We start from the raw sequence: 14964 nt of genomic DNA, 5'->3' as shown, positions 1-14964 counted from the left end.
TTGTGATGTATCTTGATTGTCATTACATTCTAGGAAGTTTTGAATTTATTCTTTGATTTGTTCTGTAATCCAGGAGTTACTCAGAAGTGTGTTATTTAGCTTCTAAGTGTTTGAATATTTTTTACCCTTTACTATATTGCTTAGAATAGTCTGATTCCATTGTGATGAGACCGAAGGCAGGGTATTATATCAGTCCTCCTGGATCTGCTTAGGTTCTTAGTGTGAATTATTATATGATCTATTTTGGAGTATGATCTATTTTGGAGTATGTTCCATTAGTTGCTGAGTAAAATGTGTAGTGCTTTGCCATTGGGTGGAAGACTCTGTGTATGTCTGTTAAACCTAGCTGGGCTATGGTGTCATTTAACTCAGAGGATTTTTGCTTATCGTTGATCTGATCTGTCTTTTGGTGAGAGTGGTGTATTGAAGTCTCCCACTATGACTGTGCTTGAGTCTATCTTGTCTTGTAACTCTGAGTTTGCTTGACATGCTTAGGTGTTGCCACATTGGGGGAGTAAATGTTTATAACTATAATATTCTGGTTGTGGATTGACCCATTTACTGATATGTAATGGCCATCCTTATGTACTGGTTTTACTGAGAAGTTAATTTTGTCAGAGATTAAGATTCCTATTCCTGCTTTTTTGCATGGTGCATTGGAGTGAAAAATTATTTTCCATCCTTTCACTTGGAGATTTTTTCCTGTCTTTGGCAGTGAGGTGGGTCTCTTAGAGACTGCAAATTGATGAGTCTTGTTTCCTAAGTCAATCTGCTGTTTTGTGTGTTTTGATTGGATTGTTCAGCTTGTTCACATCTAGGGAGATTATGGAGAGTGGTTAGCGTTCTTCATCATTACTTTTCCTTCTGTATTTCTCTCTCTCTCTCTCTCTCTCTCTCTCTCTCTCTCTCTCTCTCTCTCTCTCTCTCTCTCTCTTCATTTGTGCTTACTGATTTATAGGTGATAGCTTTTTGATGGTAATTCCTGCTGTTCTGCTCTTTGTTCTTGATTATTTAATATTTTTTGTAATGCTGGTTTAGTGTGCATACATTTATGTAGCTTCTCTTTGGAATGAAATATTCTTGTTTCTCCCTCAAATATAAATGCTAGTTTTGCTGGATATATCAGTGTGGGTTGGCAGTTGTTGGTCTTCATGGCATGAATAATATTTTTCCAGGCTTTTTTTGCATTTAGGGTTTGAGTGGAAAGGTCTGCAGCGATTCTATTTTTTTTCTTTGTTTTTGCAGCATTAAGGATAAGCTCCTTAATATTCAGGTCTAATGTTTTTACTATAATGTGTCTGGGAGAGTTCCTTTTGGGGTCCTGCTTATTGAGTGTTCTGAAGGGCTCTGTGAAGGGAGTGAGATTTTTTCCTTTTGAGGTTAGGGATGTTCTCTGCTATAATCTTGGTGAATAAGTGTTGCATTCTCTTCATTTGAAACTTCTCCCCTTTATTACGATACTTAAGGGACTCTCACACAGAACAGAGCAATTGATATGGTGGTCACAATGTCAGTTATGTGAGAAGAGAGAGGTGAACATGGACGAGAAACCTGCCAAAATGGGTGTAAGGAGTGAACTTAGGAATGGCTCTTTTAGTGTTATAGAATATTTCTATTATTTATTTATTTATTTATTTATTTATTTATTTATTTATTGCTGATCCTGGGCTTTTGCTCAGGGCCTGAGCACTGTCCTTGGGCTTTTTCAAGGCTAGTGCTCTACCACTTGAGCCACAGCACCACTTCTGGTTTCTTTTCTGTGTATGTGGTACCAAGGAATTGAACCCAGGTCTTTGTGCATGCTAGGCAAGCACTCTACCACTAGGCCAAACTCCCGCCCTATTATAATTTTTTTTAAAAGAAGGTTATAATATTAAAAAAAAAAACCTTAAAAGCCCTACCATTTATAGAAGTCTCATTAATGTACCCAATTGCCTAGGACACAGCTGAAACTTGACTATCCCCAGAGCTCCCACAGCTCTGTTCACAAAAATGTGTTCTTGTTGTACTCCATTTTTTTTTTTTTTTGCCAGTCCTGGGCTTGAGCTCAGGGCCTGAGCACTGTCCTTGGACTTTCTCAAGGCTAGAGCTCGACCACTTGAGCCTCAGCACCACTTCTGGCTTTTTTCTATATGTGGTACCGAGGAATCAAACCCGGGTCTTTGTGCATGCTAGGCAAGTACTTTAACCACTAGGCCAAACTCCCGGCCCTGTACTCCATTTCTTATGTCTTATTCCCATCTGGTCTTGTCCTTGATGCAGATGCTACCACTAATTTATGTATTTTATTGATGGAAACCAATTTTTCCCCCAGGGTTGCTTATCTAGGAACAGGAAGATGGTTCTACTGGTCCATTGTTATGCTGAGTTTCGGTGGAACCTTGACTGCCTACACTTCATTGTTGATGGTGAGTAATACTTTCTACTTCATGAATGGCCTGGGTATTGCTCTTGCTTGTGAAATGGTATTTAGTCAGTATTGGGAATCCTCAAAGCTGGTATCATTCTGGTCTTAGCAGAGTTGGGGGTTATGTGAGCTATTGTAAATCTAGGTACCAGAGGTACATAGGGAGGACGACAGGGCTTCTAGAGGATGTATATGAGTAATGCTGTCCTCTGAAAGAATGACAGGGTCCCTGTCATCTATTTCCCTGTTTCATACTTACCCAGTGGTTTTGGACACCCACAGCTTCACATCAGCAGTCCTTCTGGGTTCAGTTAGTCATTGAACTGAAACACAAAGTTATGTTTTAACAAAAGTCCTTGGGAAATAGTGTGCCTCTCGTTTTGTTGCCTGATATGGTAGTGTGAAATTGCATGAGAAGAGTACACCATGCAAGAGAAAACTCTGGAAATGGAAATATAAGAGGAGGATAACTCTAACAGTTGAGTTTCTCATTCATATGTAGGGCAAATACTTTCCTCTGATTGCATCATTCTGTGACCCCTGATTTCCTATCGAATGGAAAAAGAACTGATTCCTACATCTGTTGCCAATTGTGTTCATTTTTCCTTTCTTGGTTAGTTGTAGAGCTTGAACTGTGGGCCTGGGTGCTGTCCTTAAGGTCTTTTGCTCAAGGCCAGCACTCTACCATTTTGAGCCACAGCACCACTGTTAATTCAACAGATTTATTAACTGTTATATGAGGAGAACATTGTAATAAGTACTGAGTATATAGATATTAGTAAAAGAAATGCAGCAACTTTTCATGAAGGACATTCCATATATACAGGTATAAGATAGAAAATTACAGTTGTTGCCCAACCACTGTTGGCTTATGCCTAATAATCCTAGCTATTCAGGAGCCTGAGATCTGAGGATTACAGTTCAAAGTCACCTTGGCAGAGAAATCTGTGGGACTCTTCATATTCAGTTTACCCATGCAAAACCAGAAGATCACTAGTCTTGACCAAAAAAGAGCTAAGCAGGAGTTGGGAGGCATAGAGTTCAAGTCCTGTTACTGGCACATGCAAAGTTATAATTATGCCTTCATTCATTGTTTAAAATCGAGTAGGCAACTAAATCTTGGGCAAAAATAACACAGGTAGCACAGTAAAATTGTCACTGGAGAGGTCTAAGTGAAGATCTGCAGGAATTCAGGGAAGTAAGAGGTAGCTGTAGCCAAGAAGATTCATCTTGCTGTGCACCATGGCTCCTGCCAGGAGAATAAGATCTAAGGATTGGAGTTCAAAGCCAGCCTGGGCAGGAAAGTCCATGTGACTACAATTCATCAGCAAAAAGCTTGAAGTGGCAGTGTGGCTTTAGCCGCCGCAAAGTACTACTCTTGAGCAAAAAAAAAAAAAAGCTAAAGGACAGTGCACAGATTTCTGAGCTCAAGCCCTGATACCAGCACAAAACAAAAACAAGCAAACAAAAAACTCAAGCATCTCACTAGAGTGAGATCTAAGGGATAATGGATTTGGACATACAGTTAAGGACTGGAAGAACACTCTGGGCTAAAGGAACATACCATGAGAAGTAGCGAGAAAGAAAAATGGAAGATATTTTGTTAATGCTCAGAGCATAATGACAAATAATGGAGACTCTGAGGTAGATTTGAGAAGGCTGGAAGATAAGAAAGAAAAAAAACAGGTTTATGTTTTCAGGAAGCTGTGGGATGGAAGCTACCAGCAGAGAGAACGATTAGGAAATTACTTTTTTAATCGGAGAAATGGAGATATGTGGCCAAGTTGCAGCCACTGGATTGTTAGCCCTTTGATAAACAATTAGCAGGAAAATGATCTTCTTCATTTCTAAGGTAGGAATGTCTGTCACTAATCTTGTATTTTAACAGACTGTCAACTGTTGCTACCTCTTCTTGCATACATGCAAAAAATGACAGCAGCAGTGACAAAGGACTGTGGTTATGTGACTTTGTAATCTTGCCCATGTGATGTCTCCCCTGAGCTGCTGCTCCTTTGTACAAATGAGAAAGATAGTATTTAATTATCTCTTAATAGGCACGTGAAATTACTTGAATTAAAATGTGCTTTTATGTGTTCAACCTGGCGTTAATATCCTGTCATCTGAAGACTCTGTAGTTTCACCTTCCATACTAACTTGATGACTGGCTAGATTTAGACTTAAATCTGAGATTTGTTGATCATATCTTGGCATTAACTACAGCTACAACATCAGACATTTTGCTCCCCAAGAAAGAACTTGGAGCAGGTCACTGAAGGCTTGTGCTTGTAATCCTCCTTACTCAGGAGACTGTGATCTGAGGATCAGTTTGAAGCCAGCCGAGACAAGAAAATCAGTTGAGACTCCTATCTCTATTAACTATGAAAAAAAGTGAAGCTGTGGCTTACATGATAGAGCACTAGTAATAAGTAAAAAAGCTAAGCCCACGTTACTGGTAAGAAAAAAGAGGAAGGAAGAAAAGAAAGGAAGAAAGATGGGGGGAAAGTAAGGAAAGAAAATCTAAGGAAAGATGAATCTCATGCTCTGTCCTTTTAGAGTAATACTTAGAGTGAAGACCATTTGGGGGTTAGGAGGTAAAGCGGAACTCAGGAAGAGCACCCACTAGAGTGGTGGTTTTGAAATCCTAGAGGAAATAATGAATTCTTTCTGGGAGTGCTGGTGAAAGTTACAAATAGAGGGTAACAAATTGTCAGTGACAAGGATTGGAGAGCATCTCACACAAAGCATGGTAAGCTTCCAGAGACTGGAAAGTTCAGTGTGAAAATTTAATGTGCCAGACTATGAAAGTTATTCTGAGGTACAGAAACTTAGTACTTTTCTCGTTTGTTTCTCAGGTAGTTGGATTTTTGTTGCTCTGGGAAAGAATCGAACTCTACATGCACAACTGTCATAAGGTAGGAGACCTGAGACAATGCATGTGTTCCTTGGTGTTACGTGTTTTATACAGTTTTCCTCTCTTCCATTGGTCTCCCTTTAATGTGAAGAGATACGCTTATACAATTGTAATGAAAGTAATTGAATGAACAATCAAATGAACAGCTGTAATTGAATTAACAAATTTGCTAAACCTAAGGTGGCTCCAAACCATACCTTTCCTGATTTCTTCATGTCAAACTCAGAAGCTCTGTCTGTACTTAACATCAATCTTAGGCAATTTTTTCACTTTCCCACTCCTTTTTGGTCAAAGAACAATCTCATTTCTGTCGGTGAAAATTGTAGCTCATGGTTAGAGCTCAAAGCTCCAGCTGTATTGCTCTTACAACTTTCTCATCCCCTCTTTGGGCTGGATCTGAAGCAGGAAGCCTGCAGTGGTGATAGGACACGTGGGCCCTTTCCCCTGCCCTTGGCACGAATGGGGCACAGGGAAAGAGGGGACGAATAAAGAGCATGGTACTGGTCCTCTAGGAGGGACATCTGGGTATGTGCACAACTTGGCTGTGTTCTCCAGAGTGTTTTACTGTGGGTTTTTTAAGCGGTCCTTTTACTGAGAACCTTGACCTCAGTTCTTGTGGTATGGTTAAAGCCTGCCTTATTAGAATCTCATGAATGCCTATCTTATCTCATGAAATCTCTCCTTTGAGGTTCATTTGACCTTAGTTTGAATCTCTCCAAAATGATATACGTGGTTTCTCTCAAAGAGTCTGGTCGACTGTTCCCTTAGCAACTATGCTTCATTCCTTTGTGGCCCTGTGTCATAACCCAAGTATACTGTTTCTTTTGCTCTGCTCTAGGCTTGAGCAACACCAAGAACAGTCTTTTTAGGTGTGGTTGTAGATACCATATTTATATATCCTCAACTCTGGGAACATACTAAATTATCCAGGTAGTGCGCCCTTAAAGCTCCTAATCAAATGAGAAATGTAAGATGGAAATATTTGAGTTATTAGAACAGATGGAAACTGGAACCATGAGATCTAGGAGAACAACATAGAGACTGAATAAATCATCCTTATTGATATTACCACCTATTTTGGAGTTAACACACCAAGATAAAGAACTAGCAAGATTAAAGGATTCTGATTTATTCCAGGCTTGTGCCAGTGTAGAAAGTCTTTGATTATATAGCTCAAATGAGTTAAGTGCCACCAGTTGGCCTCTGCCACAGCAGAATTCTGCCCATTTCATTGGCATCCTTTCTCACCTTAAATCTGGCACCTTCAAGGAGCCTTAGCATCCTTAAAAATACTGTAGTGGTTGTCCTCTGTGCTGGACTCATAAAGAATTCCAGCTCTGCTGGCTCATGCCTACTCCGGTATTGAGACCTGCAGAATTACAGGTGAAAACCAGCCTGAGCATAAAAGTCTGCAAGAATCCTAACTCTAGTAAAGCAGCAAATTGCTGGACTGGAGGTATGCTCAAGTGATAAAGCATTAACTTGTGAGGAAGCAGGTGGAGCAACAGCACTGGGCAAGGCACTGCACCCAAGCCCCATTACTGACACCCCCCAACACACACACACACACACACACAAATGATGCTGGTTGGAGCTCAAGTATAGTTTTAGTATTCTTTGAGACCTTTCAAAGAACATTATGGGAGATAGGTTAGCTGATCACAGATGCAATCATGTCAGTAAATTTAAATCTTTGGATTGTTCATATTACCCTGAAGATATTTCTGGCATTCCAATTTCACTAAGCATAGGCTAATACTGAGTTGAGATTTTTAGATAAATCAATGCCTAATACTTGGATTCTGATGTCCTGAAATCAGAGTATCTAATGGGTATAACCTTACCAATAAAATTAGCCTTCTCTAAAATTACATTTTCGTCGTCGTCTAACATCCTTAGAATTCATTCCCTCAGATCACTACTACACTGTTGGTGGGAGTGCAAACTCGTCCAACCACTATGGAAAGCAGTGTGGCAGTGCCTCAAAAGGCTAAACATAGAACTCCCCTATGACCCAGCAATTCCACTACTTGGCATTTACCCAACCATCCAGAAACAAGGACATACTAAACCCACCAGCACAACAATGTTCATTGCAGCACTATTCACCATAGCAAAGATATGGAACCAACCTAGATGTCCCTCAGTTGATGAGTGGATCAACAAGTTGTGGTATTTGTACACAATGGAATTCTATGCTGCTGTCAGAAAGAATGACATCGCCCCATTTGTTAGGAAATGGAAAGACTTAGAAAAAATCATATTAAGTGAAGTAAGCCAGACTCAAAGGAACTTAGGCTCAATGGTTTCCCTCATTCGCCATAATCAGTAGAAACCTTGGGCTCTACTAGCAGAGATTTGCAATAGAGCAAAATCTTGATACATAAGGACATATAATGTGAAGCTAATTGAAAGGACCTCCAGGATAGTGAAACAAAAGCCATATAATGAATGATTGTTGTCCTTAATGTACTATGTTGTCTCTCATCTCCTTTGCTGTCCCTTGGTTATCTCATATTGGTATAGTATCTCACTTTGTTATCTGATATATTGAATTTATTTGTATTTGGATATTTGAAATTTGATAGGGAAGGGGGGAAAACCAAGACGGGTGGGGGTGTGGGGGGGGAGGGAAACGGGTACCAAGACATGTGAAAGGGTATCAATGTATGTGAATTAATGCACCTTCTATCTGGCAAATATCATGTAACCCTTTTACTAATTACAATAAAAAAAAAGAATTCATTCCCTCAGATCTACCATTGGATTTTTGCCAATGTAAGTTACTAAAATCATACCATCCTTTTCAAAGTGTTCATGCCCTGAGGCTGTTCTGGTATCTAATTGTTGTTTGTAGGCAATGCAAAAGAATGGAGTTGGAGTTGGGAAAGCAATTGAACATTCCATACAATGATACCTACTTTCCTTAGGCCTGTAAACCAGCTAGAACTAGACTTATCAGACATGGAGGTTCATTGGCTAGAGTCATTCCTCCAGGCTTAGAGTTTTATTTTGTACTTAGACTTTTTTCCTTTCTCAAAATAACCCAATAAGAAAACCAAACCTGTAATCGTTTTCCTTTGTACTTATGGATGCCCTGAGAAAAATGAACACCTATCCAATTAAGCTTGCTTAATTAATTCAAAACCTCACATTTTATGTTCAAAAACAATTTATTGATACAGAACATGACAGATCTTTGAGTAGCTATTTTTGACATCACATTTATCCAAGGGAAATACTTCATTTGTACTTTATGATCACTTATATCCTATAACTCATTTGTAAAGTGTCGTGTTGTATAAGACTTGTGTGTCTTAATTTGACAGTTTAACCTTCATGTTGTGATGCATTTTGGTTTGCTAATAGGTTAAAAAAATTCAGCTGTATCTTTCAGTTCTCTTAATATCTTTATTGAGTTTGAATATCACAATTTTGAATATCACAATTTTCATAAGGTAGAAGAAGGAAGTATTACTTCATTTTTTATTCTCTGGAAGACTATAAAAGTTTGGAGATGCTATCCAACTTTGAAGCTTAGGAAAGAGTTATCTTGTGAGACACTTAATGGGGAGAAAATTACATTATGGAAAGGAAGTATCTGTCTAGAAAGAAACATAAACACTGCATTTGAAGGGGGAAGTTTAAAAAGTTATGCCTTCTTTTTTTAATATATTTTTATTGTAATTAGTAGAAGGATTACATGGTATTTGCCAGATAAATGGTGCCTTAATTCCCACACATTGATACCCTTTCATATGTCTTGGTCCCCATTTCCCTTCCCCCCTCCCCCACCCCTCATCTTGTTCCCCCCCCTTCCCTATCCAATTTCAGATAACCAAATACAATTATATCCAATATATCAGGTAACAAAGTGAGATAGTGTAACAATATGAGATAACCAAGGGACAGTAGAAGTGATGAGAGATAACATAGTACCTTAAGAACAACAATCATTCATTATATGGCTTATGTTTACATCATATTTTAAATGACAAGTTTAACAAACAATTGTTCAAGGAGGAAATCTCTAATTACATTCTCTGGGACTTAGTATTTAGAACTTAATCAAACTTAGGCTAACGGTTTGTATGTTATAGAAACATATCAGTTTATGAAATAAAACATTATGATTATAGAGTCATAGGTTTTTTTTGTCTATATAGTTATGTTTGTATTTCCATTACCATGTCCATTGCTTTGGGTATGCAGTTATTGAGTCCTCGCTCTTGTACACTTTGGATTTAATAACCGCATATTAAGGATGCTATGCGCCTTTTGTTCCTTAGGTCTTGACTTGTCTCATTCAGCATGATTCGCTCTAGATTCATCCACTTCCCTGTGAATGCCATTATTTTATCTTGTCTGTTGGCTATGTAGAATTCCATTGTGTATATATACCACATTTTCTGTATCCATTCATCTGCAGTAGGGCATCTGGGTTGTTTCCATTGCCTGGCTATTGTGAATAGTGCAGAGATGAACATAGCTGAGCAGGTATCTTTATAATATCCTGGGTCATGTTGTTCAGGATAGATGCCCAGAAGTGGTATGGCGGGATCATAGGGAAGGTCTATTTTCAGTTCTTCAAGGAACCTCCACACTGCTTTCCAGAGTGGCTGAACTAGTTTATAATCCCACCAGCAGTGCAGTAGGGTTCCTTTTTCTCCACAACCCCGCCAGCAACTGTCATTATCTGAGTTCAAAATCTTGGCCATTCTTGTTGGGGTGAGGTGGTATCTTAGGGTTGTTTTTATTTGCATTTCCTTTATGACCATAGATGATGAACATTTTCTCATATGTTTTTCTGCCATTTTAATCTCTTCTTCTGATAAGTCTCTCTTTAGTTCCCTTGCCCATTTAGTGAATGGTTTATTGGGTTTTCGGGGGATTAGTTTCTTGAGTTCCCTGTAGATACTGGATATTAAACATTTGTCAGATGTATTGTTGGTGAATATCTTTTCCCAGTTGGTTGGCTGTCTCTCTACTTTTGCAACTATGTTTTTATCTGTACAGAAACTTTTTATTTTTAGGTAGTCCCATTTATCGAGTCTCTCTCCGATCTGTTTGTGACCCTGGGATTCTGTTCAGGAATCTTTTGCCTGTGCCTATGATTTCCAGTGTCTCTCCCACTTTATCATGTAGCAATTTCACGATTTCCGGTCTGACGTTGAGGTCTTTGATCCATTTTGAGTTAGTGCTTGTGCATGGCGAAAGGCTAGGGTCAATTTTTAGTTTTCTGCATGTGGCTGCCCAGTTTTGCCAGCACCAATAATTGAATAGACTGTGTTTGTTCCATTGTATATCTTTGGCTCCTTTGTCAAATACAAGTTGCCTATAGGTATATGGTTCTATTTCTGGGTCTTCTATTCTGTTCCACTGATCTTCTGGTCTGTTTTTGTGCCAATACCAAGCAGTTTTTGTTACTATGGCTCTATAGTAGAGTTTGAAGTCTAGTATTGTAATACCACCAGCATTGCTCTTTTTGCCTAGAATTGTTTTGGCTATTCTAGGTCTTTCATATGGAACAAGAAATCTTTGGATTATATCTTCAATTTCCATAAAGAATGTCTTTGGGATTTTGATGGGGATTGCATTGAATTTGTATATCAGTTTTGGCAGTATAGCCATTTTCATTATGTTGATTCTCCCTAGCCATGAGCATGGGATGTTTTTCCATTTCCTAGTGTCCTCTTTAATTTCTTCTATTAGGCTTTTATAATTTTCATCGAATAATTCCTTTACTTCTTTGGTTAAGTATATTCCTAAGTATTTTATTCTTTTGGGGACTATTGCGAATGGGATCATTTTCTTGATTTGGCCTTCTGTTTGTGTATTGTTGGTGTACAAGAAGGCTACTGACTTCTGAAGGTTGATTTTGTATTCTGCCACTTTGCTAAAGTGGTTTATTAATTCTAGTAGTTTGGGAGTGGAGTTTGTTGGGTCACTCAAGTAGAGGATCATGTCTGCGAATAAGGATAGTTTAGTTTCTTCTTTCCCTATGTGGATCCCTTTGATGTCCTTTTCTTGCCTTATTGCTCTGGCCGAGGGTTCCAGCACTATATTGAAGAGAAGTGGAGAGAGTGGGCATCCCTGTCTAGTTCCTGATTTTAAGGTGAATGGTTACAGTCTTTCACCATTTAGTATAATACTGGCTGTAGGTTTTTCATATATGGCTTCCACTATTTTGAGGAATGTACCTCTTATTCCTATTTTTTCTAGTGCTTTCAACATGAATGGATGTTGTATTTTGTCAAATGCCTTCTCCGCGTCCAGAGAAATTATCATATGATTCTTATCTTTAGATCTATTGATATGATGTATTACATTAATTGATTTGCGAATGTTAAACCAGCCTTGCATTTGTTGGATGAAGCCCACTTGATCATATTGTATGATTTTTTTAATTTGTTTCTGGATTCTGTTGGCTAGTATTTTATTGAGCAGTTTTGCATCTGTGTTCATTAGAGAGATAGGTCTGTAGTTTTCTTTTTTTGTTGGGTCTTTCCCTGGTTTGGGGATGAGAGTAATATTAGCTTCATAAAATGAGTTTGGTATTGCTCCTTCTGCTTCTATTTCTCAGAAGAGTTTCAAGAGTATAGGTGTTACTTCATCTTTAAATGTCTTGTAGAATTCCGCAGTGAAACCATCTGGATCTGGGCTTTTTTTGGTTGGCATTTCCCTGAATGCTTCCACAATTTCGTTGTAAGAAATTAGTCTGTTCAATTTGTTTACCTCATCATTGTTCAGTGTGGGTAGCCTATATTTATTTAAATCATTTCTACTAGATTTTCTTGTTTCTTTGAATATAGGCCCTGGTAGTACCTATTCATTATGGACTGGATTTCTTGGGAATCTGTTGTGATTGTTCCTGAGGGGTCTCTAATCTTGTTTATTTGAGTCTCCCCTTTCCTTTTTTTGATTAATATTGCCAATGGTCTGTCAATTTTGTTGACTCATTCAAAGAACCAACTTTTTGATTTATGGATTTTGTGTATAGTAGATCTTATTTCAATCTCTGAAATTTCTGATTTTATTTTTGTTATTTCTGTCCTTCTAGCTGTTTTAGAATTAACTCTTTCTTGCTCCTCTAGGTGTTTCAGGTTTTTTTAAGGTTATTTAAGTGCTCTTCTTCTGTCTTTTTAATATGCACTCGTAGTGCGATAAATTTGCCTCTTAGAACTGCCTTTGCTGTGTCCCCTAAGTTTCTTTGTGATGTTTCTTGATTGTCATTACATTCAAGGAAGTTTTTAATTTCATTTCTGATCTGATCTGTTACCCAGGGGTTATTCAGAAGTGTGTTGTTCAGTTTCCATGTGATTGAATGTTTTTTGACTTTGACTGTATTGTTCAGAATTAGTCTGACTCCACTGTGGTCTGATAGGATGCATGAGATTATATCAGACTTCTTGTATCTGCTTAAGTTTTCTGTATGAACTATTATGTGATCTATTTTGGAGTGTGTTCCATGTGCTGCTGAGAAAAATGTAGAAAGTTTCGCCGTTGGGTGGAAGACTCTGTGTACATCTGTTAAGCCCAGCTGGGCTATGGTGTCGTTTAAGTCGATGGTGTCTTTGCTTAACTTTTGTTGAGTTGACCTGTCATTTGTTGAGAGTGGAGTATTGAGGTCACCGACAATGATTGTGTTTGAGTCTATCTTGTTCTGTAGTTCTAAAAGAGTTTGTTTGATGAATTTGGGTGCTCCCGTGTTGGGGGAGTAGATGTTTATAACTGTAATATTATGGGCATGGATTGTTCCCTTTACTAATATATAATGGCCATCTCTATCTTTGTGTACTGATTTTACTGAGAAGTTAATTTTATCGGAGATTAAGATTGCTACTCCTGCTTTTTTGCATGGTGCATTGGAGTGGAAAATTCATTTCCAGCCTTTCACTTGGAATTTGTTTCTGTCTTTGGCAGTGAGGTGTGTCTCTTGGAGGCAACATATGGATGGGTGGTGTTTTTTAATCCAGTCTGCTGCTCTGTGTCTTTTGAGTGGATTGTTCAGCCTGTTAACGTGTAGGGAGATTATGGAGAAGTGGTCAGTGTCCATTGTTGTTATTTATTTTTACTTCTAAGTTTCTTTCTCTTTTTCCCCCTTTTGTGTTTAGTGAATTATAGATGTTTGCTTCTTGATGGGGGTTCTTGATGTTCTATAATTTGTTCTCGGTTAATTAGTATTCTTTGTAACGCTGGTTTAGTGTGCACGTATTCATAAAGCTTCTCTTTGGAGTGAAATATTCTTGTTTCTCCCTCAAATGTAAATGCTACTTTTGCTGGATATATCAGTGTGGGCTGGCAGTTGTTGGTCTTCAGGACATCAATGATGTTTTTCCAAGCTTTTCTTGCATTTAGGGTTTGCGTGGAGAGATCTGCTGTGATTCGAATTTTTTTCCCATTATAATATAGCTCCTTTGTTTTTGCAGCATTTAAGATCAATTCCTTGGTATTTGGGTCTAATGTCTTTACTATGATATGTCTAGGTGAGTTCCTTCTAGGATCTTGCCTGCTTGGGGTCCTGAAACCTTCAATAATGTATTTTCCCTTTTGAAGTTGGGGAAGTTCTCTGCTCTGATTTTGGTGATTAAAGGTTGCATACCTTTGTCCTGAAATTCGGCCTCCTCCTCAATCCCTATTATATAAAGATTAGACTTCTTTGCTGCATCTGCAAGTTTCTGGAGCTCTCTCTGGTAGATTCTGACTGATTTTTCCAAGGTGGCGATTCTCTGTTCCAGCTCTTGTATTTTGTCTTCCATTTCTGATGTTCTATTCTCCATCTCCGTCAATCTGCTGCTTAATGCCTCCATTTTTGCTTGAAGTGTGGACGCTGAGCTATTCATGTCTGCTCTGAGGGTATTAATCTTTTCTTCCATTTCTCTTTTGAATTTGAGGAGCTCTTTGGAGATTTTCTGCTTATGTTCCTGGAATTGTTTTTGGAATTCTGTTTTAATCTCTTTAGTCATGTTCACAATCATCTCCTTGAATAGGGTCATGTTTCGTCTCTTCAGGTGTCATTTCTTGGGATGGTGACATCTCTCTCATCCCTTCGCTCTTGTTGCCTTTTGGGCTTTGCGTGGGACTTTGATTATTTATGTATGTCGTGATTCTTCTTTGAGCTCTCCTCGGCATCGAGAACTGTTATAGTTCGCTCTGTGGTCAGTAGGTAGCGGTCTTTGCTTGGATTGGGACCGTGGTTCTGGGAGTATGTGAATACCTGTGGTTCTCAGCCAAATTGATTCCTCTGCTGACTATGTCAGAGTTTGCCATTTTTGTAGGTGTTTGGTCGATTCCCAGAGGCTGTGTGCTGCTGTAGGACTAGCTCTCAGCCCAGTCAGTGGCCTCACAGTGGGCCGTGGGATGGATCTGCGAGCTTCAGTCTCAGAGTGCTGGGCGGATGGTTGGTGTTCCTGTGCTGCTTCTAGGGGCGGGCCCCCAGCCAAGGGTCTGGGGTTTGGGAGTTTCCAGGGGCTCTCAGCAGGACCTGCAGCTGTCTGCTCTGTTCCCAGGGGCCGGGCCCAGCTGAGGACGTGCGCTCCTGTGCCTTTCTGATTCTCAGAAGGCGAGCTTGGCTGCTGGTTGGCCCTTCAGTTCCCTGCTGCTTTGTCAGAGAGTCTGTGACTGTGGGGGGCCCCTCGGTGCTGTC

At 39.1% G+C, this 14964-nt stretch overlaps 1 protein-coding gene across 6 annotated transcripts in view; it reads left to right on the top strand.

Moving 5' to 3' along the window:
* Gdpd4 (glycerophosphodiester phosphodiesterase domain containing 4) overlaps positions 1–14964 on the top strand; it is an 85860-nt gene that overhangs the window by 29315 nt on the left and 41581 nt on the right. For all 6 annotated transcript variants that reach the window (XM_090348476.1, XM_090348475.1, XM_090348473.1 and 3 more), the window contains exons 4-5: positions 2315–2408; positions 5260–5319. In XM_090348476.1, the coding sequence (XP_090204602.1) occupies positions 2315–2408; positions 5260–5319 (154 nt within the window). The remainder of the gene's footprint in view (positions 1–2314; positions 2409–5259; positions 5320–14964) is intronic.

Source organism: Megascapheus bottae, chromosome 16 (genome assembly GCF_031878675.1).
Source record: "Megascapheus bottae isolate mThoBot1 chromosome 16, mThoBot2.hap1, whole genome shotgun sequence".
NCBI lineage: Eukaryota > Metazoa > Chordata > Mammalia > Rodentia > Geomyidae > Megascapheus > Megascapheus bottae.
This window is presented reverse-complemented; position numbering and strand designations above follow the sequence as displayed.